The sequence below is a fragment of the Oncorhynchus tshawytscha genome, linkage group LG04, assembly GCF_018296145.1.
Source record: "Oncorhynchus tshawytscha isolate Ot180627B linkage group LG04, Otsh_v2.0, whole genome shotgun sequence".
NCBI lineage: Eukaryota > Metazoa > Chordata > Actinopteri > Salmoniformes > Salmonidae > Oncorhynchus > Oncorhynchus tshawytscha.
In genome coordinates, this window is record NC_056432.1 from 37,699,467 (window position 1) to 37,724,419 (window position 24,953).

The 24,953-nt window shown below is 41.7% G+C and overlaps 2 protein-coding genes across 2 annotated transcripts in view; one reads left to right on the plus strand and one right to left on the minus strand.

Annotated features, from left to right (window-relative positions):
* Positions 1 to 18,107, plus strand: part of LOC112248670 (electrogenic sodium bicarbonate cotransporter 4-like) — a 54,404-nt gene extending 36,297 nt beyond the window's left edge. The window contains exons 12-25 of the mRNA XM_024417891.2: positions 468 to 601; positions 2,403 to 2,583; positions 2,692 to 2,782; positions 3,480 to 3,517; positions 5,558 to 5,749; positions 9,799 to 9,912; positions 10,063 to 10,224; positions 10,698 to 10,876; positions 11,042 to 11,114; positions 11,378 to 11,446; positions 12,115 to 12,288; positions 12,773 to 12,955; positions 13,061 to 13,119; positions 17,264 to 18,107. Coding sequence (XP_024273659.1) covers positions 468 to 601; positions 2,403 to 2,583; positions 2,692 to 2,782; positions 3,480 to 3,517; positions 5,558 to 5,749; positions 9,799 to 9,912; positions 10,063 to 10,224; positions 10,698 to 10,876; positions 11,042 to 11,114; positions 11,378 to 11,446; positions 12,115 to 12,288; positions 12,773 to 12,955; positions 13,061 to 13,119; positions 17,264 to 17,378 — 1,764 coding nt within the window. The 3' untranslated portion in view covers positions 17,379 to 18,107. The remainder of the gene's footprint in view (positions 1 to 467; positions 602 to 2,402; positions 2,584 to 2,691; positions 2,783 to 3,479; positions 3,518 to 5,557; positions 5,750 to 9,798; positions 9,913 to 10,062; positions 10,225 to 10,697; positions 10,877 to 11,041; positions 11,115 to 11,377; positions 11,447 to 12,114; positions 12,289 to 12,772; positions 12,956 to 13,060; positions 13,120 to 17,263) is intronic.
* Positions 18,108 to 21,828: 3,721 nt separating this feature from the next.
* ogfod2 (2-oxoglutarate and iron-dependent oxygenase domain containing 2) lies at positions 21,829 to 24,499 on the minus strand. The gene is made up of 7 exons (XM_024417894.2): positions 24,134 to 24,499; positions 23,970 to 24,026; positions 23,768 to 23,878; positions 23,550 to 23,649; positions 23,302 to 23,426; positions 22,908 to 23,165; positions 21,829 to 22,619 (listed from the first exon to the last, which is right to left on the minus strand). The coding sequence occupies exons 1-7, from the start codon at positions 24,266 to 24,268 to the stop codon at positions 22,362 to 22,364; spliced, it is 1,044 nt and encodes a 347-aa protein (XP_024273662.1). The 5' UTR covers positions 24,269 to 24,499; the 3' UTR covers positions 21,829 to 22,361.
* Between the last annotated feature and the right edge of the window lie 454 nt (positions 24,500 to 24,953).

Sequence of the window (24,953 nt, forward strand, 5' to 3'; positions counted from 1 at the left end):
GTGAAACGTTAGCACAAACAGACTGGTACCCGAGTTAGGGCTTATGACCCTTGAATTCATTTAAATGGAGTTAATTTACTGATTAAATTTTTTTTATCTGAGTCGGTGATTTGCTAAAGAATGTTTTTAGTATGGAACATGAGCCAAAAAAATGGTATGGTAGCTAACTCACTCTAGGTGATATATGTGTGTGACGGATGGGAACAGTGACTGCACTAAATCCATTTGTTCAGCTCAACACATACTGAAACCATTTAGGATAAGTGCTCTGGCTGGCTGCTACTGATGATTCGCACAGACTGTCTGTCAGATTGAAATATAGCAGGCTCATACTGCCTTTCTCTAACACATTCACAACCACTTCTCTCTGTCTGTCTCTCTTCATTTTCCCACTCCATCTCTCTCCCTACTCTCTCCCCTACCCTGTTTCTCCCCCTGCCCTCCCTTCTCTCTCTCCTCTATATCAGGGTGTGATGGAGAGTTTCCTGGGCACAGCGTTGTCAGGAACAGTGTTCTGTATGTTTAGTGGTCAGCCCCTCATCATCCTTAGCTCCACTGGACCCATCCTCATCTTCGAGAAACTGCTCTTCGAATTCAGCAAGTGAGTGAGAGCTCAACCCCACTTCAAAGTCAGACACTGTAGCCAAGGGGTGTCGAATTAATTTGCATTTCATTGCATGACATAAGTATTTGATACATCAGAAAAGCAGAACTTAATATTTTGTACAGAAACCTTTGTTTGCAATTACAGAGATCATACATTTCCTGTAGTTCTTGACCTGGTTTGCACACACTACAAGCAGGGATTTTGGCCCACTCCTCCATACAGACCGTCTCCAGATCCTTCAGGTTTCAGGGCTGTCGCAAGGCAATACGGACTTTCAGCTCCCTCCAAAGATTTTCTATTGGGTTCAGGTCTGGAGACTGGCTAGGCCACTCCAGGACCTTGAGATGCTTCTTACGGAGCCACTCCTTAGTTGCCCTGGCTGTGTGTTTCGTGTCGTTGTCATACTGGAAGACCCAGCCACGACCCATCTTCAATGCTCTTACTGAGGGAAGGAGGTTGTTGGCCAAGATCTCGCGATACATGGCCCCATCCATCCTCCCCTCAATACGGTGCAGTCATCCTGTCCCCTTTGCAGAAAAGCATCCCCAAAGAATGATGTTTCCACCTCCATGCTTCACGGTTGGGATGGTGTTCTTGGGGTTGTACTCATCCTTCTTCTTCCTCCAAACACGGCGAGTGGAGTTTAGACCAAAAAGCTCTATTTTTGTCTCCTCAGACCACATGACCTTCTCCCATTCCTCCTCTGGATCATCCAGATGGTCATTGGCAAACTTCAGATGGGCCTGGACATGCGCTGGCTTGAGCAGGGGGACCTTGCGTGCGCTGCAGGATTTTAATCCATGACGTAGTGTGTTATTAATGGTTTTCTTTGAGACTGTGGTCCCAGCTCTCTTCAGGTCATTGACCAGGTCCTACCGTGTAGTTCTGGGCTGATCCCTCACCTTCCTCATGATCATTGATGCCCCACGCGAGGAGATCTTGCATGGAGCCCCAGACCGAGGATGATTGACCGTCATCTTGAACTTCTTCCATTTTCTAATAATTGCGCCAACAGTTGTTGCCTTCTCACCAAGCTGCTTGCCTATTGTCCCGTAGCCCATCCCAGCCTTGTGCAGGTCTACAATTTTATCCCTGATGTCCTTAAACAGCTCTCTGGTCTTGGCCATTGTGGAGAGGTTGGAGTCTGTTTGATTGAGTGTGTGAACAGGTGTCTTTTATACAGGTAACGAGTTCAAACAGGTGCAGTTAATACAGGTAATGAGTGGAGAACAGGAGGGCTTCTTAAAGAAAAACTAACAGGTCTATGAGTGCCGGAATTCTTACTGGTTGGTAGGTGATCAAATACTTATGTCATGCAATAAAATGCAAATTACTTAAAAATCATACAATGTGATTTTCTGGATTTTTGTTTTAGATTCCATCTCTCACTGTTGAAGTGTAACTATGATAAAAATTACAGACCTCTACATGCTTTGTAAGTAGGGAAACTTGCAAAATCGTCAGTGTATCAAATACTTGTTCTCCCCACTGTAGGTCCATTATAATTTCTACACAGTTTCAATTTGTTTTCTTCATTTTAAAATATATTGAGTTCTTCCTCCCCCCCAAAAAAACACCCGTGCTGTAGCCTATACAGTATATAATATATTGATACATATGGTTCCTCCCTTTGATTTGAAAGACAATTCAAACACCCACATCAGACATGATATACTATGAAAGGCACAATGGTGAGATTTGATATGCCGTATTGGAGAGCTTGTCCGTACCAGCTTTATAAAAGGACGGTCTTACCTTTCACCTTCTGCCCTATATCAATGTTCTTATTTCTAAGGAACAATGGTATAGACTACATGGAACTGCGTCTGTGGATCGGGATCCACTCCTGTATCCAGTGCTTCCTCCTGGTCGCCACGGACGCCAGCTACATCATCAAGTACATGACCCGCTTCACAGAGGAGGGCTTCTCCAGCCTCATCTCCTTCATCTTCATCTCTGACGCCATCAAGAAGATGGTGAGTCACACGCAGGCATGCGGACGCACACAGACGCAGTCACGCTCACACTTAGGCACACAGGCACACACGCGCACACTTAACTGTTGATGTAATGTGCTGCTACAGATGGGCTCCTTCAAGTACTATCCCATCAACACCGACTTCAAGCCAGACTACGTCACTGCCTACAAGTGCGAGTGCCTGGCCCCAGACCCCAGTGAGTCCATCCTTGGCTGTATAGTATATCATTATAGTACAGTAACAATCAAGTTAACCAGAATTCCCAACAGGGGTCATAGTGGTTGTCATATGGTTGGAGGGGGTAGTAAATGGGGAATTAGGGCCTAGTAGCTTGGGTGCCAATCTGTTTCTGCTCTCATGTCAAATCCTTATGGAATTGTCATGCCAAACATGGCAAAGGTTTGACTTGACACTGACAGAAATGGAGTTGGCAAGAGCACAAACAGATAGGAGTATAAACAGGACCTGGCTACCTCTAAGGGATTTGGGGACATAAAGATTATCGTATGGTTTGGTAATATAATGAGGTATTATACCTTTATGCCTCTCTGGAGATGTTCACTGCATTGGGAAATCGTTATGAGAATTTACTTTGTCTTTGAATAATGTAACTGATTTGTCTTATATTTGTTTTTGCTGCACTCACAAATGGCTGCTGTCTGATGCGAGTGAGTAACACTTTGTATGCATGAGCTTCAACTAGCTACTTTCTCTGTTCAAGGTCTCCAAGTCTACCTGATGAATTCTTATTCCATTTCTCTTGTCCCTTGACTCTGCCCTCTCACTGTTTTCACTCTCTGCATCTCATTTTTCCTTCATAACCCTCCTCTCTCCTTCTGTCTCCCTTCTTTTCACTTATTAAACAGTGGCTTCAATGATCTTCAATGGTTTAGTGCCAGTGCCAACTGATAACACCTCTAGTCTCTTTGGAGTAAGTGATTTTTTAAATTACGTTTTTACTTTGTCATGTCTAGCAACAACAACTAGCAACAACAACTGGGACCTAAGACACCCACCACAAGGCCACTAAATTTGCCCAAGAAAGGCAAACAAATTTCAAACCCACACCAAACTTAAAGACAGGAATCGAACGAAAAAGTGGAGAAAAGCAAAAAACAAGGAAGATCAGATAAACGGCAACGAAATGAGTTAACCCTCCACATCTGTCAAGCCAACTTGTGCACTGGGCCAGCTGCTCTTAAATATCACCTGTGCCAGCACAGGGGAAATACTTTCTGACTAACGAGGTGACTCCAATCGGTGTGCCGACTGTGCTAACGTGCTAACATCCAACCCCAAAATATAAATGGAAAAACCAAAGCCTGTAACACCTTCCCCCTTAAGGCAACAAACATACTCTATATTTACACTACCATTCAAAAATTTGGGGTCACTTAGAAATGTCCTTGTTTTTGAAAGAAAAGCACTTTTTATGCCCATTAACATAACATACAAATGATCAGAAATACATTGTTAATGTTGTAAATGACTATTGTAGCTGGAAACGTCAGATTCTTTTTTTAATAGAATATCTACATTAGAGTGTCAAGTTTGACGAATAGAGGCCTCACAAGTGCTCATCTGGCAGCTTCATTAAATAGTACCCGCAAAACACCAGTCTCAACATTAACAGTGAAGAGACGACTCCGGGATGCTGGCCTTCTAGGCAGAGTTCTTGTGTCTGTGTTATTTTGCCCATTTGAATATTTTATTTTTATTGGCCAGTCTGAGATATGGCTTTTTCTTTGCAACTCTACTAGAGTTGCGGGGTGGCAGGGTAGCCTAGTGGTTAGAGCATTGGACTAGTAACCGGAAGGTTGCAAGTTCAAATCCCCGAGCTGACAAGGTACAAATCTGTCGTTCTGCCCCTGAACAGGCAGTTAACCCACTGTTCCTAGGCCGTCATTGAAAATAAGAATTTGTTCTTAACTGACTTGCCTAGTTAAATAAAGGTAAAATTAAAAAACTTTTTTTTTAAAAGGCCAGCATCCTGGAGTTGCCTCTTCACTGTTGACATTGAGTAGTGTTTTGCGGGTTCTATTTAATGAGGCTGCCTGTTGAGGACTTGTGATGCGTCTGTTTCTCAAACTAGACAGTCTAATGTACTTGTCCTCTTGCTCAGTTGTGCACCGGGGCCTCCCGCTCCTCTTTCTATTCTAGTTAGAGACAGTTTGCGCTGTTCTGTGAAGGGAGTAGTACACAGCGTTGTACGAGATCTTCAGTTTCTTGGCAATTTCTCGCATGGAATAGCCTTCATTTCTCAGAACAAGAATAGACTGATGAGATTCAGAAGAAAGTTCCATTTTGAGCCTGTAATCAAACCCACAATTGCTGATGCTCCAGATACTCAACTAGTCTAAAGAAGGCCAATTTAATTGCTTCTTTAATCAGGTCAACAGTTTTCAGCTGTGCTAACATAATTGCAAACGGGTTTTCTAATGATCAATTAGTCTTTTAAAATGATAAACTTGGATTAGTTAACACAACTTGCTATTGGAACACAGGAGTGATGGTTGCTGATAATGGGCCTCTGTACACAATCAGCCGTTTCCAGCTACAATAGTCATTTCCAACATTAAGAATGACTACACTGTATTTCTGATCAATTTGCTGTTGTTTTAATGGACAGAAAATGTGCTTTTCTTTCAAAACAAGGACACTTTATCATGTAGACACTTTATCAGCCAATTGGGAATGATTTGTTTACAGCAAATGGCTTTCCTTTGAGGAGTCTGAAAAATAAGTTGATTAGTTCCCATATTATTATTTTCGTCACCCTTATGTTCTCTTGCACTCTCTTTCCTTTTATCTTCTCTCTCTCTCTCGCTCTCTCTCTCTCTCTCTCTCTCTCTCTCTCTCTCTCCCAAGAAACCTCACATCCTCACAGCCATTGCTCTCCCCTTCACCTTATTCTTCAACCTCTAAAACGGTGTCCTACTCCCTGCCCTCCTGCATCCCTCTCTCCTCTTAGTTGAACATCACAGACCTGGACTGGAGCCAGCTCAGTAAGAAGGAGTGTGTGAAGTACGGAGGCTCTCTGGTGGGCAACACCTGTAAGTACGTCCCTGACCTGGCCCTCATGTCCTTCATCCTGTTCTTCGGGACCTACTCCATGACCGTCTCCCTCAAGAAGTTCAAGTTTAGCCGCTACTTTCCTACCAAGGTGAGACTAGAACGAACTGAAGAGGAGCTGGATGTTTATTCATTGACATAGAGGCTGCATCGCAAATAGCAGCCTGATTCAGCCACAGTTTCATATTTTTCAAGGCAAAGATGATCTATTTAAAACACTTGAGGCAGATATGATTATGTGTAATCTGTGGTGATTTGGGGTAATCTCCATTGAGATATGGTGTAAATAAGAGCAATGAACGAAACATGCTTAGATCTAAACTTTTGTATACAATTGTCTCCCCAAACTCCTCAATGTACATATTACAGTAGATCCCATGGTATCCTGAAACTGCATGTTACTCACAGACAGGAATATTCTATTTCACCTATATTATAGCTGAATACAGCTTCAAATCAAATCAAATTTAATAGTATTTGTCACATGTGCCAAATACAACAGGTGTAGACCTTACTGTGAAATGCTTACTTACAAGCCCTTAACCAACAATGCAGTTTTAAGAAAATACCTAAAAAAAAAGTAAGAGATAAGAATAACAAACAATTAAAGAGCAGCAGTGAATAACAAAAGCGGGGCTGTATACAGGGGGTATTGGTACAGAGTCAATGTGTCAATGTGCGGTGGCACCGCTGTTGTCGAGGTAATTGAGGTAATTATGTACATGTAGGTAGAGTTATTAAAGTGGCTATGCATAGATAATAACAGAGAGTAGCAGCAGCGTGGGGCGGGGGGGTCAATACAAATAGTCTGGGTAGCCATTTGATTAGCTGTTTTGGAGTCTTATGGATGGGGGGTAGAAGCTGTTTAGAAGCCTCTTGGACCTGGTGCTCCGGTACCACTTGCTGTGCGTTAGCAGAGAGAACAATCTATGACTAGGGTGGCTAGAGTCTTTGACCATTTTTAGGGCCTTCCTCTGACACCGCATTGTGCAAAGGTCCTAGATGGCAGGAAGCTTGGCCCCGATGATGTACTGGGCCGTACGCATTACCCTCTGTAGTGCCTTGCGGTCGGAGGCCCGAGCAGTTGCCATACCAGGGAGTGATGCAACCCGTCACTGTTGTGTCATCAGTAAACTTAATGATGGTGTTGGAGTTGTGTCTGGCCGTGCATTCATGAGTGAACAGAGAGTACAGGAGGGGACTGAGCATGCACCCCTGAGGGGCCCCCGTGTTGAGGATCAGTGTCGCGAATGTGTTGTTACGCACTCTTACCACCTGGGGTGGCCCGTCAGGAAGTCCAGGATCCAGTTGCAGAGGGAGGTGTTTAGTCCCAGGGTCCTTAGCTTAGTGTTGAGCTATGAGGGCACTATGGTGTCGAATGCTGAGCTGTGGTCAATGAATAGCATTCTCACATAAGTGTTTATTTTGTCCAGGTGGGAAAGGGCAGTGTGGAGTGAAATAGAGATTGCATCATCTGTGGATCTGTTGGTACGGTATGTAAATTGGAGTGGGTCTATGTTGATGTGAGCCAAGACCAGCCTTTCAAAGCAATTCATGGCTAGAGATGTAGTGTTCTTGGGCACAGGGACTATGGTGGTCTGCTTGAAACATGTTGGTATTACAGGGAGAGATTGAAAATGTCAGTGAAGACATTTGCCAGTTGGTCAGCGCATGCTCAGACTACATGTCCTGGTAATCCGTCTGGCCCAGCGACCTTGTGAATGCTGACCTACTCACATCTGCTGTGGACAGCGTGATCACACAGTCGTCCGGAACAGCTGATGCGCTCATGCATGTTTCAGTGTTACTTGTCTCGAAGCGAGCATAGAAGTTGTTTAGCTCGTCTGGTAGGCTCGTGTCACTGGGCAGCTCTCACTGTGCTTCCCTTTGTAGTCTGTAATGGTTTGCAAGCCCTGCCACAACCGACGAGCGTCAGAGCCGGTGTAGTACGATTCGATCTTAGTCCTGTATTGACGCTTTGCCTGTTTGATGGTTCGTCGGAGGGCATAGCAGGATTTCTTATAAGCTTCTGGGTAAGAGTCCCGCTCCTTGAAAGCGGCAGCTCTACCCTTAAGCTCAGTGCGAATGTTGCCTGTAATCCATGGCTTCTGGTTGGGGTATGTACATACAGTCACTGTGTGGACGACGTCCTCTATGCACTTATTGATAAAGCCAGTGACTGATGTGGTGTACTCCTCAATACCATCGGATAAATCCCAGAACATATTCCAGTTTGTGCTAGCAAAACAGTCCTGTAGTTTAGCATCTGCTTTGTCTGACCAATTTTTTATAGACCGAGTCCCTGCTTTAATTTTTGCTTGTGAGCCGGAATCAGAAGGATAGAGTTATGATCAGATTTACCAAATGGAGGGTGAGGGAGAGCTTTGTACGCGTGTGTGGAGTAAAGGTGGTCTCACATTTTTTCTCCTCTGGTTGCACATTTAACATGCTGATAGAACTTAGGTAAAACTGATTTAAGTTTCCCTGCATTAAAGTCCACGGCAACTAGGAATGCCGCCTCTGGATGAGCATTTTTCTGTTTGCTTATGGCAGAATACAGCTCATTGAGTGTGGTCTTAGTGCCAACATCGGTCTGTGGTGGTATGTAGACAGCTACAAAAAATACAGATGAAAACTCTCAAGGCAGATAGTGTGGTCTACAGCTTATCATGAAATACTCTACCTCAGGCGAGCAAAACCTTGAGACTTACTTAGATATCGTGCACCAGCTATTGTTTTCAAATATGCATAGGTCCCCGCCCCGTGTCTTACCAGAGGCTGCTGTTCTGTCCTGCCGTGTATAACCCGCCAGCTGTATGTTCTTAATGTCGTTGTTCAGCCACGACTCCGTGAAACATAAGATATTACAGTTTAATGTCCCGTACAGTCGCCCCATTTGTTTTACAGTGATTGAACGTTAGCTAGCAGAACGGAAGGCAAGGGCAGATTAGCCACTCGTCGCCTGATCCTCAGAAGGCATCCTGATTTCTTTCCGCGAAACCTACATTTCCTTTTCCAGTGAATCACAGGGATCTGGGCCTGGTCGGGTGTTTGTAGTATATCCTTCGCGTCCGACTCATTGAAGAACTCCTCATCCAATTTGAGGTGAGTAATCCCAGTTCTGATGTCCAAAAGCTCTTTTCGGTCATAAAAGACGGTTGCAGCAACAAAATGTACAAAACAAGTTACGAACAACGCAAAAAAACAATAAAATTGCATGGTTGGTTAAGATCCGATAAGATGGCAGTCCTCTCCTCCGGCACCATCTTGAACAAGCTTAAAAAACAAGTGTTTTTTATGTGTTTGTGTCTCTGCATTTAAAGAGTTTAATTCCAAAACACTATATATCCATTTTCAGAAATGTTGGTAAATTAGCTTTTATTTTTTAAAGAAATTATCAAAGAGATTGGTGTGTTTTTTCACTATCTAATCATGGCATGGGGCTATTCAATGATAGACATGTATTTGTTTAAAATCTAGAACTTGATGGTTTCATTTTAGACAGACAAATATGTTTTTTTTGCTAAATGCAATATATCCGCCTCTCTCAGAGAAATAAGTAGTACTGCTAGGTTTTACAGTCAAATGTAGCAAATAACTACATTTTCTATAAAGAAATTTACAAATGGTACATTTGTGACATCAATATTTTATAATTCAATACAGTAATATGAGATATACTGTACATGTACATTTTTTGTCATTTAGCCGATGCTCTTATCCAGAGCAACTTACAGTTAGTGCATTCATCTTAAGATAGCTAGGTGAGACAACTACATATCACAGTCAAATATGCAGGATACGAACATTCCATTCCAGCAAATCAATGGATATAGCGTTTTGCAAAAAAACATTTTTTATAAAGATCTATAGTCTTTGAATTGAGAACAGAAATATTTGACATGAAGGTAAGCAATCATTTCTGATGAAAAAAACAAATGTAAAATGAGTGAACGTAGTGTTTTGGAAATAAACTCTTTGTGTATTTCTTTGAGAGATGATTTATGTTTCTCGCTAGACATATTTTCAATTTTTTTCATTTGCGTTGTTCTGTGTCTGTCCGTGTCTCTGTCCTTGTCTCTGTCTATTGTGTCTGTCTGTGTGTCTGTCTCTTGCTCTGTCTGTGGCTTCTGTAAACAGCTGCGGAAGCTCATCAGTGACTTCTCCATCTTCATGGCCATTATGACATTTGTGGGTCTGGACAGGTTAATCGGGCTCAAAACCCCCAAGCTCATTGTTCCCACAGAGTTTAAGGTAAAGGAACAGGTTCAAAATAGCTACTCTTTTTATTAGTTATATTCCTGACCGTACCCTGGAACAGTTGTGTATCATTATACATGTATGTTTTTGTCCTTTAATCAATGAATGGTCACTCGGACACTGTCCCTTACTGACTCCCTTTAGCCCACACGTCCCGACCGGGGTTGGATAGTGCTTCCGTTTGGGAAGAACCCATGGTGGGTGTATTTGGCCAGCTTCGTCCCTGCTCTCCTGGTCACCATCCTCATCTTCATGGACCAGCAGATCAGTGCTGTCATTGTCAACCGGAAGGAGAACAAACTGAGGGTACTTTGAGGGGTGTTTTTATTGATTGATTTAACCTTTATTTATCCTGGAAGTCCCATTGATTTCAGGAGACCTCTTTTAGAAGGGACACCTGGATGTTCTCTATTATATACACATCCAAGCCTGTTATAGTGCAGACATTGATAACAAGTTTAACCTCAGTTTTTTGGAGATCACAGTGGGCATCACACATGTTGTTTGCCATAATGTCGGTTAACCCAGAACTAAAATCTTGTGTAATTTGTGCAGAATCTGTCCATGAGAGAGGATGTTTGCCACAATGAGCCATTTATATTGTATATAAGAGATGTACTTGTAGAGGTAAACTATAGTTCCTAGAACCTTAATTGGGTTTTGGTGTCATGTTGGGGCCTACATAATGCATAGGACAATTGACTCAATGTCATCCCCCAGTGTGAGTTTGTCCTACTCTGTTCTGTATGTCCCTCCACCTGTGTGTCCCTCCCTGGCAGAAAGGGTGTGGCTACCACCTGGACCTGTTCTGGGTGGGGGTGCTGATGGCTGTGTGCTCCTTCTTGGGCCTGCCCTGGTATGTGGCTGCCACTGTCATCTCCATCGCACACATCGACTCGCTGAAGATGGAAAGTGAGTCCAGCGCCCCTGGAGAGCAGCCCCAGTTCCTTGGTGTCAGGTGAGGGACCACTGAGCAGTGACCGTAGACTTTGACTATGGAGGATGTACTGGACAGTATTGTCCAGGCAGGGCTTGTCTCTTGTCTGCTGTCTATTATAGATGGAAAGGTTTGCTGGTAGTCATCCCTTCTCTGTTTCTCTCTCGCTTTTTCTCTATTGAACAGGGAGCAGAGACTGACAGGGATTCTGGTGTTTGTTCTCACTGGAGTCTCCATCTTCCTGGCTCCCGTTCTACAGGTCAGTAAAATGTATTCATTTCCTCTGACCTAAACAAGGATTATGGATGAAGGATAAAAAGTATCTGCGCTCCAAACGGCACCCTATTCCCTATGGGCCTTGGTCAAAAGTAGTGCACTGAATAGTAGTGCACTGGCCATTTGGGGTGCAATCAGTGTGTTTTCTATACCACCACGTAACATTATTAAAGGGGATCAACAAGATAATGTGCTGATGTTGTCTGTGTGTTTAAGATGTGTGTTCTCCCTCTCTTTCACTCACAGTTCATACCCATGCCAGTACTTTACGGTGTGTTTCTCTACATGGGCGTAGCATCTCTCAGCGGCATTCAGGTATGTATATACCAGAAAACAAAGTAGACAGCCAGTGGTTGTGTCAATTGAAAGTCTCATGGTATGCAGGTTCTTCCTCTGACATGAATTCAAATCTCCAAATGAAGATGCATTCTCTGTGTTGTCATTCTTTTCCTTATCAGAAACCGTGTGTCTGGAGGGAAGGTGACTGTATTCTAGCCGCGTCTAAAGCAATTTGGAGATGCATTCTGATGAGGGCATTAGCTAGGCTGCTCAGAGCGTAGCTAGGATTTCAGTGAAGGGCTCAGTGAGTCTGTTTGTGCTCTGTGTGTTGTGCTTTTTGGCTGCACCCTGCCAATCAAAGGGAAATGTCACAGACAAAAGAGTAAAATGTCAACAGCGAGGTGAACAAACATTAGACAGGGTCCATGAATGTATACATGGAAATACAGTATGTCACAAGCCTATTGCCCACAGTCCATAAACAATTGTGTGTGGCTCAGTTGGTAGAGCATGGAGCTTCCAATGCTTTGGTTGTTGGTTTGATTCCTGCTGGGACCACCCATATAAAAATGTAAATACACATTACTGTAAGTTGCTTTGGATAAGTGTCTGCCAAATTGCATATCTTATAGAGATAAAACATTGGAAATTGAGAATAATGCAGACAGTGATGAGTGTGTGTTCTCATTGTCACTCCCCTGTAGTTCTGGGAGAGAATCAAGTTGTACATGATGCCGTCCAAGTACCAGCCTGACTTCCCTTTCCTGCGTCACGTGCCTCTGAGGAGGGTCCACCTCTTCACCCTGGTCCAGATCATCTGTCTGGCTGTCCTTTGGGTTCTCAAGTCCACCGTTCTGGCCATCCTCTTCCCTGTCATGGTATTATTCATGACTCGCTTTTGATTGGAACAAGCATTAATACATAGCTGTCAAACCCATTTGAGTGTCTGCTGTTTTTTTTCTTTCCTTTCAATTTGTGTCCAATTAAGACCTAGACAACCAGCTGAGGTGAGTTTTTACTAATAAATGAGCTTAACTGATCAATCAAGTACAGTACATGGGAGGAGCAAAACCTGCAGACACTCGCCCCTCAATGGAATGTGTATGAAACCCCTGCATTAACGCATAAAAAAAGATGGGCCAGCTCTCACAAGCTAAAGTTTTACTTAGATTTATAACCAGAAATCACAACGGACATCATTTCAGCTATACATTCAAGCACACTTCAACATACAAATGACCTGATGTGATGTAAATGTTGGTTACTTATGAAGAGTTTAACTTTCATCTTCTTTCCCGTTGATGTTATTTTCTTGTCGTGGAAGTTATGTAAGATAGGATAATGTGCTTGTGTGGTTAACAGATCCTGGGGTTACTGGTGGTGCGTAAGATGCTGGACATGGTGTTCTCTCAACACGACCTGGCCTGGATAGATGATATCCTGCCTGGGAAAGACAAGAAGAAGGATAAGAAGAAGAAGGGCGATAAAGATGACACGAAGAAGAAAGACAAGAAGAAAGGGAGAGCAGACGACAGCAAAGACAAGGTGAGAAACGTTAAGATTTACTGCCACCAACTGGCTGGTTTAGAGCAAAAGAAACCTGGCTAAATAATGTATTTCTGATGGCTGTGTGTGTGTGTTTGTATGCAGGAGAAGTACCGCGCTTACTCCAACTGCTCGCCCAGCTCTGAGTCTGACCTGGACCGCAGGTACTGTGTGCTTAAACTACACGTCCCCTACAGAGACCTCCTTCAGCCCGCTGACGCCCAGTCACAGTGGGCCGCTCACTGCCAGCCAGGCAAATACATCCCCTGATACATAGATTACATAAACATAAAACGTCAGCCTGGCAGATATATGCAGACCCAAAACATGGACGCACACACACACATGGGCGCCTGACTTTGTCTTAAAGTAAAAAATAAATAAAAAGAGTTAAACATTTTAAAAACATTTCCTGCAATTGTACACTGTTTCTTTACAGGTGGAATCTATATTTATGAACAGAACACACCTATTTTTCTTAAGTTCTGCCACAAGTTATATTGAGGTCGAGTACTCAAGTGTTTTTAGAACACAAGGCCAGAAAGGAATATGTGCACATTTATCTAGGCCTATATGCCAACAGTGCGCAACAATGCCTAATTTATCATAATCATTACAGATAGCAAAACCTCATTTCTAAATTGTCAATAAAAAAAACAAGTGCCATTTCAGATTAAAAAAAAAAAACGCAACATCAACTGGTTATATTATGTGATGGAATACAATCTTCAAAAGGCAGTAACCTCAGCAGTGGAGCTTGCTTGTAGAAGCCTATGGCTGTGCAATGGCGTAGCCTTGTTTTGTTAATTTATCAGACAAGACGCTCTTATTTCCCGAGCCATTATAACAGTCAAGACACCTATTTTGTAGTACAAAAAACCATAATGTATTACAACAGAATAAAATACAACAGAATATTTTTCCAAATGAAAAAAGTGTGAAGTGAATTGCATCTCGCGACTCAATTTGGCGTGTTGAAAGACATTTTTTATCATTCAGATGTTCGATTTAGTTTATTCTGCCTTTTTGGAATTTTCTAAACGAACAGTTCCACGTAGCGAATTACGGCCACAACATATGTTTACAGTAGGCATAGGCCTAATGATTCTGATGAAAATACAGTCTTTGTCTTTGTCAACCTAATGTTTTTGCGTATTTACAGTGAGGAACCTGTGTAGCCTAGCCCTAGACTAACCAACTCAAAGGGCACTAGCAGGTCACAACGTAACCAAAGCGGAAAATAGAAGGAACGCAACATCATCATTTGGCAAGGAATGTAGCTTGTGTATCCCATCATTTAGATCCTTTTTCTCTAGGCATGTATTTCTAGGCCTAATGGGAGAAGAAATGCTTGATGCTTGGCTTAGTTTATTTTTAGTTGTGCCCCGCAAATGCACACGTAGGCCTATGGAACACTAGTGTCAAAGCAAATTAACATTGTCTTTCAAACCACATTCCACTAAATAGTACTGTATTTAATTATTTTTTAATCTGGTTAAAGATGGAGAGAGACTGATGCCCATCCATACCTACCTCTGACATTTTTTTGTCACCGTGTCACCATGACGATGTTTAAAACTTGTCTCAGCAGCAGAAATATTCTATGCAACGGGAGTCAATTTTACTTTACCAAGCAAAGTAGAGCTGTTTTATCGGGGTACAAATATTATGTGCTTTTTAATTTTGCATTGAAACTGTGAAGCGGCCACATGTGCACTCGCACCGAGCACTCAACCAGGACTGTTACTTTTGTAACTGAATTAAAACATTTTATCTATGTGATTTCACCGATTGATGTTGGGGAAATAGATGGCAAAAATGCAGAAGCGTGTTAAATACCTGTAAACAGCTTGGGGAGAAACATTTTTTCACAGTTTTAATCATGTAATATGTGCCATTGCTCAGGCGCCTATGCACACACACACACACACACACACACACTATTAAGTCCCATTCAAAATCCTATTTTCACTAACCCCTAACCATAAGTCGTACCCTAACCCTAACCTTAACCCTAACCCTAAAACTAACCCTAGCTCCTAACCCTAATACTATTTATAACCTTAACCCTAAACCCCCTCGATATAGCATTTGACCTTGTAGGGACTAACAAAATGTCCCCAGTTGGTCAGATTTTGGTTTGTTTACTTTTCTTGTGGGGGCTTTTGGTCCCCACAAGTATAGTTAAACATGTCCACGCACACACACACAGCTATAAATACACACATAATTTATCACAGACAGTGTTCCATATTGTTCTCAGAGAATATACCTTCACACCCTTCTCTCCATGCACTTTGATACGATGCAGATAGTTTTTGCACATGTTTTTTCCCCCTAGTGCTAAGGAAAAAAAATGTCCACTAAGGGGCAGTCCCAGGACCGAGTTTGGGGAAACCCAAACATTTGCTGCTATTTTTAAGGCTGCGTTACGCTGCAACCCTGTGCTAAGCAACATTTGCTGCTATTTTTAAGGCTGCGTTACGCTGCGTTAGGAAAACTAGTTGTGTCATTTTGTGTAGGTGTCTCTCGATATGTGTACACACACCACAGGCACAAGCATGTGCAAAACTCCAGCATGCTAGCCAATAGCTATACACTATCTCCTATGTATTTTCACTTTCTACAGCACGGTTTATATTCTGTAGAAATGTTTGACATATTGGAATAGATTCATAAAAGTTTACAATTATATTTGAATGTAGTGGATGCACAGTATTTGAGTATTTGAGAGTGAACAGCGTTTGGCCCACTGTATGTGTGCATCCCCATTCCATATGCATCAGGCTTTTCTCAGAGTATTGGTTGTTTCTTTTTCCTCCATGTGTTGTATAGTCTAGTAGCCTATCTATGGGTCCCATTCACAAACACAAATGTTTAGTTTAGTTGTGTCATCATCCCATATAGTTGCATATTCTTCCCCTTCTATCCTTTTAGTCATGCCTACCTCTGCATGGTATTTTTGAATAGGAACTATGACAACAATTTGTGTCTGCGTTACGTTTAAGGAAGCATAGTTCAGAATAGACTTATTGAAGATTAAGATCAAGGACCAACTGAAATTTGACTTCTGCTTTATCCCAACCCCTCCGAAAGACACACAGGTTATAGATGTTGGACCATGGGGCTGCCACACTGGGCGCACGTGGAGCAGTTGTTCTGGGTATTAAGTGCCTTGCTCAAGGGCACAACGGTAGGCAATGGCATCTAGGGTTTGATACCAGCAACCCTCCAGTTGCCAGCTCACTTCCTGACAGATTTTTCCCATTAGGTATGGGTTTTCGAACTGGCAATCCTCCGGTCGCTGGCTCGACTCTAACCGCTAGGCTACCTGCCGCCCAAGGTCAGACCTACGTCTTTGCTTGTGGTTTTTCTAAATAAATTAGGAAAGGGAAAACTGCAAAGTAAGGACAAACTTTCATTAAGTGAAGTTTTGCATTTATTCTTCACAAACTGTACATTGCATTCATTCCCACCCCTCACATTCCAAATAGGGTGTGAGCTGATCAAGAAGGGTGCAATTGCAGACCGCAATTAGAAGCATTGTCTGATATAGGCGTTTCTTGATATCAAGTTACACCCATTGATGCTCGCCATTGGTCTGTGGCCATTTTTTTCACGTAGAGGACAACAATTGTTGGCAACTGCTAACCTTAACCTCAGTCTCATAACCTTCCACGCTAATTCACCTAACCTGCCACGCTAAATCGCCTAACCTGCCACGTTAATTATCCTAACCTGCCACGTTAGTTATCCTAACATGTTATGTAAACAAATCATCTGTGTCGAGAAACCATCAGTCTCACAACACCAGAACTGACCAATGGCAGGTATCAATGGACGTTTCCTGATATTAGGGAACTAATATCAGTTTGCAGTTTGCAATTGCACCATATTCAGATGATCCACAGAAAGGCTTGAAACACTATGGCATAAAGAACAGACATCAATCACAGTTGACAGCCAGCCTAACTCTCTGTCCTGTTGTTTCACATTAGTTTGTCCAACCTCCCCTCTAGGCTAATTTACTCTCTGGTACTATGCATCAGATCCATATTACATCTAACAACTGACTACCTCCCTGTCTAGCCCAAGGTTACCTTACCCCTCTCCCGTCCCTCCTTCCTTCTGTGTTTCTTGCCTCTCGTTGTGTATGTCATATATTTAATTTAACATAATATTTTATCCAAAGCGACTTACAGTAGTGGATGCATACATTCTTGTATGTGTGGCACAGCGGTAATCGAACCAATCTGAGCCACGCAGGACCACATGTATGTATCATAACTGGAACTTGCCGTTCCTCAGCATCACCCTGCATCTGAAGATCTCCTGTCCCTCGTCCCCGACGGTCCCTATGGCCCACGGCCGTGGCATGGCCTTCCCCGTGCCCCAGGTGAAGATCGAGATGGAGTCGGACTAGGACACGGACACTGATCACCCCCGTCACAGGGACTTGGTCAGCGAAACAACGCTTTAGGCGATTGACAGACCGAGTTGTCACCTGTAGGCACTGACTGCTGTGTGACAGAGCACAGGCAAACGTGGGTCCACTGCGGACTCTGTACAGTACATAGATGTAAAATGCTGACCCACTTACACACCAAGACTCTTCTAGAATGCCTGCAGAGGACAGTACAAGGTGGCGTGGACTAACAGCTGACAGCATATGACACCTAACATAAATGAACTGGGAATACAACATGCACATGGAGCACTACATTTCCCATAGCTGTCAATTTCAATGTGTCCAAAATCCCAGCAACAGTTTCTGCTTTTAAACTAGAAGGCACTTTGCTGAACTGTCATGGATATCTCTGTTGAGAACATGTTGACTGTATAGTTTTCAGGATATGCATAAGGTTAGAAACACAATGGAGGGATATAGGAGAAAGGTGAGTGAAAGATCTGGTATGTGCTGTATATGAGAGTATTTTGTGTCAAGATATTTATTTAGATTATAAAAGTATATAGTATGTATTTTTCACTGTTCATACAGATATATATATATATATATATATATATATAGTAAGTATGAAGTGTGAGGTCCAGAATAACTTGAAGTGAAATCCAGAATTTCAATGTCAGTAAAATTGGCCTGCCTTTTCATCTGATAAATGAGTTCTTGAATATCCTTCTTCAGCAACTAATTGTGTTTTTGTGTTTGTGTGTATGTGTGTTGTGAGGTTGTATGGTGCCTCCTCTTGTAGAAAACTAGCTTGCCTATTCCCTCGTTCCTATTCCCTCTTGTGTTTTAAAGCCACTGGGGGAAAAAGAAACAGACAAAAAATGTGAATAGCCTACTTGACTGAATATTGTTGTTTCTGAAAAATGATTGATTTGTTAATAACATGGTTGAATACAGCGTTTTCCAATCGTTATATTATCCCATACTGCAGGGGTCATCAACTAGATTCAGCTGTGGGATTATTTTTTTCTTGGGGGGGGGGGGTGTTATAAATTTGTACTCTGCAAATTGAAAAAAAAAAAACTTTACAGGATGAAGCAAGAAGCGCAAACCAGGGTTCATACACATTTTGACAGATGGATTTTCATGACTTTTCCAGGACTTCTCCATGACATTTAAACTAATTTCAATTACAAAAAAATTGCATGCTTAAATGTGTTATCGACACTGGGAGGCACTTACAAAAGCATGCACACCCAGTAGCTCTCCATCTTCCAAAATATTTAATCATTGTAAAACATTGCAACTTTACAACCAAATACATTTATGCCTTAATAAAACAATTCACTCATTCAATATATCTAAGATCAAATGGCTATGGTAGGCCACAAATCTTTAGAGCTGTGCTTTTGGCTTAGCCCACATATTTCTTCAGGAAATGTACTTTTTTAGTTTAGTCATATTTATCTTAGCTATGCCTACCTTAGAAGTATTTACTTTGCAGGCTGACAAGCATCTATAGAGTTGCAATGTCCACATACATTTGATGCCCAAATCCACTGGAAGTACAGTTGAAGTTGGAAGTTTACATAACACTTAGGTTGGAGTCATTAAAACTTGTTTTTCATAGCATGGCCACTCCACAAATTTCATGTTAACAAACTAGTTAAGTCGGTTAGGACATCTTCTTTGTGCATGACACAAGTCATTTTTCCAACAATTGTTTACAGGCAGATTATGTCACTTATAAATCACTGTATCACAATTCCAGTGAGTCAGATGTTTACATACACTAAGTTGACTGTGCCTTTAAACAGCTTGGAAAAGTCAAGAAAATTATGTCATGACTTTAGAAGCTTCTGATAGGCTAATTGACACCATTTGAGTCAATTGGAGAGTACCTGTGGATGTATTTCAAGGCCTACCTTCCAACTCAGTGCCTCTGCTTGACATAGGAAAATCAAAGGAAATCAGCCAAGACCTCAGAAAAAAATTGTAGATCTCCACAAGTCTAGTTCATCCTTGGGAGCAATTTCCAAATTCCTGAAGTTATCACGTTCATCTGTACAAACAATAGTATGCAAGTATAAACATCATGGGACCATGCAGCCGTCATACCGCTCAGGAAGGAGACGCGTTCCGTCTCCTAGAGATGAATGTACTTTGCTGCTAAAAGTGCAAATCAATCCCAGAACAACAGCAAATGACCTTGTGACGATGCTGGAGGTAAAACGAGTCCTATTTCGACATAACCTGAAAGGCCACTCAGAAAAAAAGAAGCCACTGCTCCAAAACCGCCATAAAAAAAGCCAGACTACGGTTTGCAACTGCACATGGGTACAAAGATTGTACTTTTTGGAGCAATGTCCTGTCTGATGAAACAAAAATAGAACTGTTTGGTAATAATGACCATTGTTATGTTTGGAGGAAAAAGGGGGAGACTTGAAAGCCGAAGATCACCATCCATAATCGTGAAGTATGGGCACCCCCCGCAGCATCATGTTGTGAGGGTGCTTTGGCGCAGGAGGGACTGGTGCACTTTACAAACTAGATGGCATCATGGGGCAGAAAATTATGTGGACATATTGAAGCAACATCTCAAGACATCAGTCAGGAGGTTAATGCTTGGTCTCAAATGGGTCTTCCAAATGGACAATGACCCCAAGCATACTTCCAAACCTGACTCTGTTACACCAACTCTGTCAGGAGGAATGGGCCAAAATTCACCCAATTTATTGTGGGAAGCTAAAAGCTGAAATAAATCATTCTCTCTACTATTATTCTGACATTTCACATTCTTAAAATAAAGTGGTGATCCTAACTGACCTAAAACAGGGAATTGTTACTAGGGGTAAATGTCAGGAATTGTGAAAAACTGAGTTTAAATGTATTTGGCAAAGGTGTAGGTAAACTTCCGACTTATCTACAAAAACAAGTTTTGCAGCCACATAATGCAAAATGAAGACTAAATCTAATATTTTTCCTAAAATTAGTTTTCGCGATTCACAAATTATTATTTTGATTCACATGTCTCAATTCACAACGATTGAACAGAAGCCCAACTAACACAATGGTGAATTAGTGAATCGTTCATTTCTTCAATAACAGTTTCAAATATTAATTTGTGTGGCACTTTGTATGGCTTTGTTCACAATCCTGGCTGATATGTTCATTATATTTATAAATTGATAAAATATTTAATAATTTTCTAAATAAAGTACCTTAAGAGAAATTACTAAATTCATTTCCATGACTTTTTCCATACCTTTCGGGTTTTGATCATTTTTCTAAACTTTTCCAGGCCTGGAAAACACAATATTAAAATTCCATGACTTTTTCAGGATTTTCAGGATGTACAAACCCTGTCAAGAAAAAATTGTATTTGACAAAAACAATAATTTCAAACCTTGATTACATTGGTACATGATCATACATGTCTCTCTGTTTATGAGTGGAAATACATGGGAATAGATTTACTAAATTGAAATAATTTTAAAAGTCATTTATGTCAAAAAACGGAAATGTAACAAAATATTTAGTAATAATTTTGTCCGCGGGCCGCCAGTTGACAATCACTGCCCTATTGTGTGTGAATGACTTCGGACACTTACTGAACAGACACCTAACAATAACCCAAAGACGATGTACAAACTGTGTTCTTGTGATATTTTCTTTGTTGCTAAATGTTGATCCTTTCAACATGATAGATTTTATCAACAGAGAAATGCCTGTGCATTATTTATTTTTTGTATGTATTATTATAGAATTAGTAAGACCATAACTAGTTATGTATTTATTATTATACTGAAAAAATATTTAAACACAACATGCAACAATTTCTATTTTACTGAGTTACAGTTCATAGAAGGAAATCAGTCAATTCAAATAAATTCATTAGCCCCTGTGTGAAATCTATGGATTTCACATGACTGGGCAGGGGCGCACTCATGGGTGGGTCTGGGAGGGTGTAGGTCCAACCCTTGGAAGCCAGGCCCAGCCAATCAGAATTAGATTTTCATCACAAAAGGGCTTTATTACACAGAAATACTCCTCAGTTTCATCAGCTGTCCAGGTGGCTGGTCTCACACAATCCCGCAGGTGTGAAGAAGCTGGATGTGGAGGTCCTGGGCTGGTGTGGTTACACGTGGTCTGCAGTTGTGAGGCCGGTTGTATGTACTGCCAAATTCTCTAAAACGATGTTGGAGGCGGCCTATGGTAGAGCAATTAGCATTCAATTCTATGGTGGACATTCCTGCAGTTATCATGCCAATTGCACACTCCCTCAAATCTTGAGACATCTTTGGCCCAGCATAAGGTGCACCTGTGCAATGAGCATGCTGTTTAATCACCTTCTTGATATGCCACACCTGTCAGGTGGATGGATTATCTTGGCAAAGAAGAAATGCTCACTAACAGGGATGAAAACAAATGTTGTGCACAAAACTTGAGTAATAAGCTTTTTGTGCATATGGAACATTTCTGGGATCTTTCCAGCTCATGAAACACGGGGCAAACATTTTACATGTCATGTTTATATTTTTGTTCAGTATATTTACATGATTTATAAATTGTACAGATTAAAAATCTTGTCAATTTACTGTGAACAAGAAACAGGAGCAAGGCCACTAAAATTAAGCCATAAAGGGGAAGGGAAAAGCTCAGGTTCTCCCCCAGTGTCTATAAACACTGGCATTTGAATATGAAATACCCCTACCTGTACAAAATACCATTCAATTCACTAGCTACACATTTTTTGTATGAACGTGATGTTTTAGGAAATATAGGAATAAATGTGACACTGCATAATGAAGTTTGTAGTGAGGTGTTTTGTAGAAGTAGTGATGAGCCTCCCTATGTTCCTAATGTCTCACGTTTCCTCTCCACAACTCTTCTTTGGCACATGCGATAATCTCTACGATAAGTAAACATCCAGACAATAGTTACACTAACATACACAAATACAGATGGACCAGCAACATTAAGTTAATGTAGGACACATTATACATTCTGTAGAAGAGACATCCCTATGTCACTCGTGAAGCCGTCTGCGAAACCCTCTCCTTCGACCAGGGTGGGCATCTTGTTGCACATGGGGCACAGTTTGTTCCTCTCCTGTGAAGCTCTCATCCAGACAATGAGGTTCCAGCGCTGCCCAGAGGAGATGGGCAGGGCACCGTGCATGTGTTGTCCTCTGTGGAGGATACCCTCCGTCACTTTGTGCTCTACCTCTGTACATGCTGTCTCACTCAGAGGCACCTGCAGGGGCAGCAAAAACACCATCAGCCACTGAACCATACTAGACTAACAATGAGAATGTTTACTAAAGTGCTGTGTTGACTTTTGTTCATGCAACTAATAAATCTGTGCGATTTCACAACCTAAAATGTAACAGTGTGTAACCTGGTATGGTTTTTAAACCACAGTGTGTGTGGAATTAATGAGAGATAGTATGAATCTAAACCAAGAGCACAGCTCCATTTATTATTTCATTCTATATAACACTATTGTGTTATCACACGTCCCCATCTGGCTCTAACGAGGCACCTGTCTCATGTCACCAAAGTAGAGATTCCCCTCCGTGAAGTCTTTCCCCAGAGACACGTTGAGAGTGACCTCTGCGTTGTCGTAGTGGTAGCTGAGGTCCAAGTCTTCATGCATGTCATATTTCACCATGAAGGCCTTGTGGCTGTCCAGGTAGCATCCCCCACAGTCATGGTAGAGCAGAGATGTGAGAGGCTGCAGATACTGCTCACGGAGAGGGATGATGAAGCCTTCGTCAAACCCTAACTCGTTCAGGAGGATCTGTGTGGACAAAAGAACATCACCAACAAAAGGAACATGAGTTACCACAGGTAACACTTTATACATTGAGCATTTTGCCTGAAATCTCCAAATCTAATATTCTACAGATTTCTCTCATATATAAGAGGACGTGTACCCCATAGTTATTCATGGTATTCGGTCTGCCCTTGGGCGATCTAGATTGTTCAAAGTGTTCCATCTCTTCTATCAGCTCATCACAGAAGATTTTCTTGAACACAGGAAAGCGGAATACCCTTGCCGCTTTAAGAAATAACAAATAATGAGTTAGGCCCTAATGTGGACAATGGAATAAAAATGCCTATGAAGTTGAACAGTCATGACAGGCACCACCTATGTCAAATATGAACTCTAAAGAAAACTCACCTGCTTCTGTCTGCATTAAACTCAACAGTCCCTCTTTACTGGCCTCATCACTTCGACAATAATCCACCATCTGTTTAAACTCTGGTGCCATATAGGACTCCTAAAGAGATAGACAATCTAAGTAAATTACACTGTACAGTAATACCCCAGATCAAAGGGTTAATTAACAGTATCTGTGTATGGATTTGAAGACTGCAGTACTATTGTATGATTCCTACATGGAGAAGGTAGACATGGTCATGGAGTGGTTTATAAATCTCCTTAATGGCTGCAGCTCTCTCAGCTGACTTCACACCAAGGCTCCTGCGCCTTTCAACTTCTTTCTCAATCTAGATAAGAAACATTCAACCCATACATTAAAATATAATGAAAATTCAGTCCGATTTTAACAAAATACTTAAAATACATGGGTCTACTTGCCTTTTCCAGGATGTCCTTGAATTCTGTGTCAGTGGAGCAGCCAAGATTTCTTAACACCTGGAATGTAAACAGAAGTAAGGTTGCTAACTTTACACTCATCTAACAAGATGCTGTAACGTGACAACCGTCTGTAGATCTACTGCCTAGCTAGGCCAGATACCCACCGCTTGATAATCAGATCTAAACTGGTGCTCGGATAGAAATCTGACATGAAGTTTGAACTCCTCGAGGAAAATATTGTCAGTGCTAAAACAACTACAAGTGTAAAATGTTGCCTTGGAATCCTTGTCGTGTTGCATGACTTGTCATATAAAGATAATACGAATCAACGTATTATAGGACAATTCATAATAATATTGGCTAATATAGCAGTTAAACGTTGGGGATATCGCCCGCGGAACTGTAGTTGTTTGTTGTGATCCAACTATGTTATGTGTCCGATGTGAAATGATACTCTCAGCATTTAGTTTCCATGATTTGTAATCAACAAAAGAGCTCAAACAGAGACACATTGCTGTATATAAAATATATAAATATCAAACGGTACTCTATTATTTAAATATGTGGCCATTTTTCTATCTGTTGATGTAAAATGGATTCAAGAGGAAAGGTAAACTTCGAGTTGCGTTTCCGGGTCCGTCAACATAAATCGTCCGTTCGCAGAATACTAAGGAAACATACGAATCTCTCATCCGTTGATTCATTATTTAGTTGTTATTTTGTCATGTTAATATTTGTTTGCTCGTACATCGGTTTCTCCTTGTAATATATCATTTGGCTCGCATATTTACAGTGGTTTTAGGTCCCTTTTTAGCTGCTGAGATGTTGAGTGTGGATTCGTTGCAAGTGGTGGCTGAAGAGGAGGTGGTGGAGTCGAGCTCAAACCGACTGGGTGACATCTACACGTTTGTGGCCGAGGGCTGCTACCCCCAAACTATGAATCCTATACGAAAGAAGAATCTCAAAAGATATGCTCAGAAATTC